This window comes from Phoxinus phoxinus, assembly GCF_949152265.1.
Source record: "Phoxinus phoxinus genome assembly, chromosome: 6".
In the NCBI taxonomy this organism is placed as follows: domain Eukaryota; kingdom Metazoa; phylum Chordata; class Actinopteri; order Cypriniformes; family Leuciscidae; genus Phoxinus; species Phoxinus phoxinus.
Window position 1 is genome coordinate 41426204 of NC_136881.1, and position 3819 is coordinate 41430022.

At 36.2% G+C, this 3819-nt stretch overlaps 1 protein-coding gene across 1 annotated transcript; it reads left to right on the forward strand.

The window, feature by feature from the left end:
- Positions 1 to 391: 391 nt before the first annotated feature.
- On the forward strand, positions 392 to 3426 carry LOC307000878 (uncharacterized protein). Its single transcript, XM_079616806.1, has 5 exons — positions 392 to 647; positions 884 to 1159; positions 1239 to 1348; positions 1434 to 1546; positions 3097 to 3426. Exons 1-5 carry the CDS (start codon positions 548 to 550, stop codon positions 3233 to 3235), a joined length of 738 nt encoding a protein of 245 aa, XP_079472932.1. The 5' UTR covers positions 392 to 547; the 3' UTR covers positions 3236 to 3426.
- Positions 3427 to 3819: the final 393 nt, after the last annotated feature.

Consider the following 3819-nt stretch of genomic DNA (forward strand, 5'->3'; position numbering starts at 1 on the left):
TAATTGTTAGATTAAAATAACACTGATCTCATTTTACTTTAGCTTTCTTTGCTGCTGCAAATGTGTTTAACATACACACTGTCATCTGTCACAACAGCCATAAGTGACAAAAGATGTAATAAGAGTTAAGAGCCCAAATAATGGAAACACTAATCCCTGTTATGGTGACTTTAAATGAAACACATTAGAGTTAAACCTCTGTATGCTCTTGGCAGATATGTAGCATTGCTATGCAGAGGTGTAAAGTCCAGGTTCAGAAAGTAAAAGTCCTCCTCAGTATTTTGTTCCAATCACCTGGATTTGCTAATTCAGACAGGAGAGAGAACTCATTAGTGAAATCAGCTGACGAGTTTATTGGTGGAATAAACATGTGGCAGGACTTTTACTCTTTGGCCCCTGGATTACCCACCTCTGCTGATCTGACAAAAAAAAACACTTCCTGTGTTGGTACTATTTAAAAACGTGGCACACATCTTAAAGAGCACACCTCATCTGTGAACACATCCTGTACTGTACTATACTGTACGACTGTGAGTTTGAGCTAATAATGGAATCAAAGCCCCTTTTTCTAATCAGTGATATTTATAACAAATTGAGACTTCCAACACAGAGTTGCAGTGAGGATGAAGGAAAAGATCAAAAGCAAAGTAAGCAGAAATTTTTGTTTGACACAGAGACGGTGTTTTAATGTTTGAGGTGTTGATAAATGCTACGTAAAGTTTCAATCATTGTTTTCTGTATAACAACTGTAATTGTTTCTGATTTTATATGAAATGTTCCATATTTTAGAGAACAGGAATTCCAGATATTTGTCATTATAAAAGGAAATACTTTTTTTTTGTTTAAACTCTATCATTTATCTAACAAAAACCTGATTACTTAGGAGGAAGCAGGTGTATGGTGTTGATGACAGTGTGTTTCGGGCTCATCTGTGTTCTTCTGCTGGTCTTCATTACACTGTACATCACCACCACAGCAGAGAGAGACCTGTTAAAGAGTTACAAGAACACAGTTGAAGAGTTCAATCACACTATCAACAGCTTACAGGACAAGAACTCTGATCTAATGACTGAAAAAGACCAACTGAAGAACAACTTCAACTCTTTGAGTCAGAAAAAATTGGAGTTAGAGACTGAAATAAGGAAGTTATCTACACAAGGTTTGTACAAATGGATTTATATGTTTATTTTCACTTTACAACACAAATAATGAACAACGTGTTTCCTGTTTATTGAAAGAAAATGACAGGGTTTTCATATCCAGTGAGGAGAAGAGCTGGTCTGACTGCAGGCAGTTCTGCAGAGATCGAGGAGCTGATCTGGTCATTATCAACACTGAAGAGAAGCAGGTGAGTGTGTACGTGTGTGTGTGTGTGTGTGTGTATTTGTTAATCAATGAGAGAAATCACACTTATTCCTGTTTTTCACACACAGAGACTCGTAACTTCATTAGTCAAGAATGTGTGGTTTGGTGCGTGGATTGGTTTGTCAGATTCTGAGACTGAGGGGATCATGAAATGGGTGGATAATTCAGCACTGAATCAAGGGTAAGTCATACAACACTCTTGGAGAAACACTTTGAATGCATTTGTTAAATCCTTTTTATCCTTCTATTTCAATTCTGTTTTGGTTATGGAAACGTTAAAATGTCAAGTTTTCTGGATGTTAGAGGTACGTGTTTTTTTAAGGTTATGATCTTCCTGAAACATTCTTTCAACTTAAATTACTGATTTGTAACATTCCAGGAACGTAAAAATGTTCAGTTTCCTGAATGTTAATAGAAGGTTGTTTAAATGTTAGTATGATGTTTCTGAAACATTATTTAAAACATTTGAACATCTGCTGTAAACAAACAGAATCACTGAAGGAAAGAGAAACCAGAAGAGAAAAAAAAAACTATCACTGACTTCAGCCACAGTTCTAAGAACTCAAGATAACTGATGTTAAATCTCTGAAGATCTCAGAAGAGGTTGAAATGTTTCATATGAAACATGTGTTTGTTTTAGTTGGTCTCTTCACCTTGACTTTACTTAAAGATAGTTCACTTTAAAAAAAAAAAAAATCCTGATAATTTACTCACCCCGATGTCATCCAAGATATCCATCTTTCTTTCTTCAGTCGAAAAGAAATTAAGGTTTTTGAGGAAAACATTCCAGAATGATTCTACACAGTATGGACTTCGATGGCAACCATCTATCCCAATGTTCAAAAGAAGGATCAAATGTCTCAATGCAGCCTCAAAGTCTCTACACGATCCCAGTCGAGAAATAAGGGTCTTATCTAGCGAAACGATGGGTCATTTTCAAAAAATAAATAATGGAAATACTTTTTAACCACAAACGCCCGTTGTGTACCATCTCTCATTTTCTCCACCAACTTCAAAATCATCCGACATCTTTGTTTTCATTTATTTTAATTTGTATACATTTTTTTGTAACCTTTCCAACGTGATGACGTTATGCGTGGCACATCTCAGAGATGGTACAAGACGGGCATTTGTGGTTAAAAAGTATATATGTATTTTATTTTTTTTTGAAAATGACAGATTGTTTCACTAGATAAGACCCTTATTTCTCGACTGGGATCGTGTAGAGACTTTGAAGCTGCATTGAGACGGACATTTGAACCTTCTTTGAACATTGGAATATTTGAAGTCCATTCTGTGTAGAACAATCCTGGAATGTTTTCTTCAAAAACCTAAATTTCTTATCGACTGCAGAAAGAAAGACATGGACATCTTGAATGACATCAGGGTGAGTAAATTATCAGCAAATGTTATTTTTTTGAAAGTAAACTAATCCTTTAATTTCTTTCAGCAATTGCAGGTATTTGTTGAATAAACACTCAATACCTCAATATTAAAACACTTAACGTTACTGGTAGAATGTTTGTTCATAACTTTGAGAGAACTTTCCCAGAATGTTAGCCAATGTTATTAGATTGTTCCCTGTTAGCTGGGGTGATGCTGTGAATATTGTTGGCTCTTTTATGATGAATAGCTTGTTAAGCTCCTCATTTGTTGTTTGCTGAATGGATAAACACTTTCATTGAACATCTGGGTTCCTGAATAACTGAAAATCTGACACACTTTATTCAGGTTTTGGGACAGAGGTGAGCCAAATAGCCATAAAGGTACAAATGAGGATTGCATTGAACTGAATCCTAGAGGAGGCCCTGTGAACAACTGGAATGATGCGCCATGCATTATAGGGAAGAAATGTATTTGTGAGAAATAAGTTTCATCCAGTCTTCTTGTGCTTTTGCTTCTATTATTTTAGTGAATTACTCTTATTGTGAATGTATTTTTGATTGAGGTTTATGTCTTTTTTTAAAACTGTCATCTGATCTTCATATAAATTTGTTAGAAGGGAATTGTAAAATTGTCATTATTGTCTCATTGCTATAATAAACTCACAACATGTTTCTCACGATGTGCATGAGGGTGATCTGGGACACCAAACTAGAGGTCTGCGGGACCCGCGGGTCGCAACGCAAAACAGTGCGGCGCGGGACAAATTTTGAAAGGTCATTGCGGGAGCGGGCGGGAGGGATGATACGCTGCACTCCCGCAAATTAAATATGAGTGTAAAGTAAAATATATAAATGATTAGCGTAATCAAGCGTATGAAGTAGCGTAAATAATTTGTAGTTGTAAGGGAGATTCTGTTTGACAGCAATAAAAAAGTTTTAAGCAGCCTAAACTTGTGGATGTTGTCGTTTGGGGTAGGGCGTGGCCTAATCTCACGTACACTTGTTTAGAGACAATTCCTTCCCGGCAAGCTTCAAGTTCAAAATAGACAGCATGGACGATGTGTCCTAG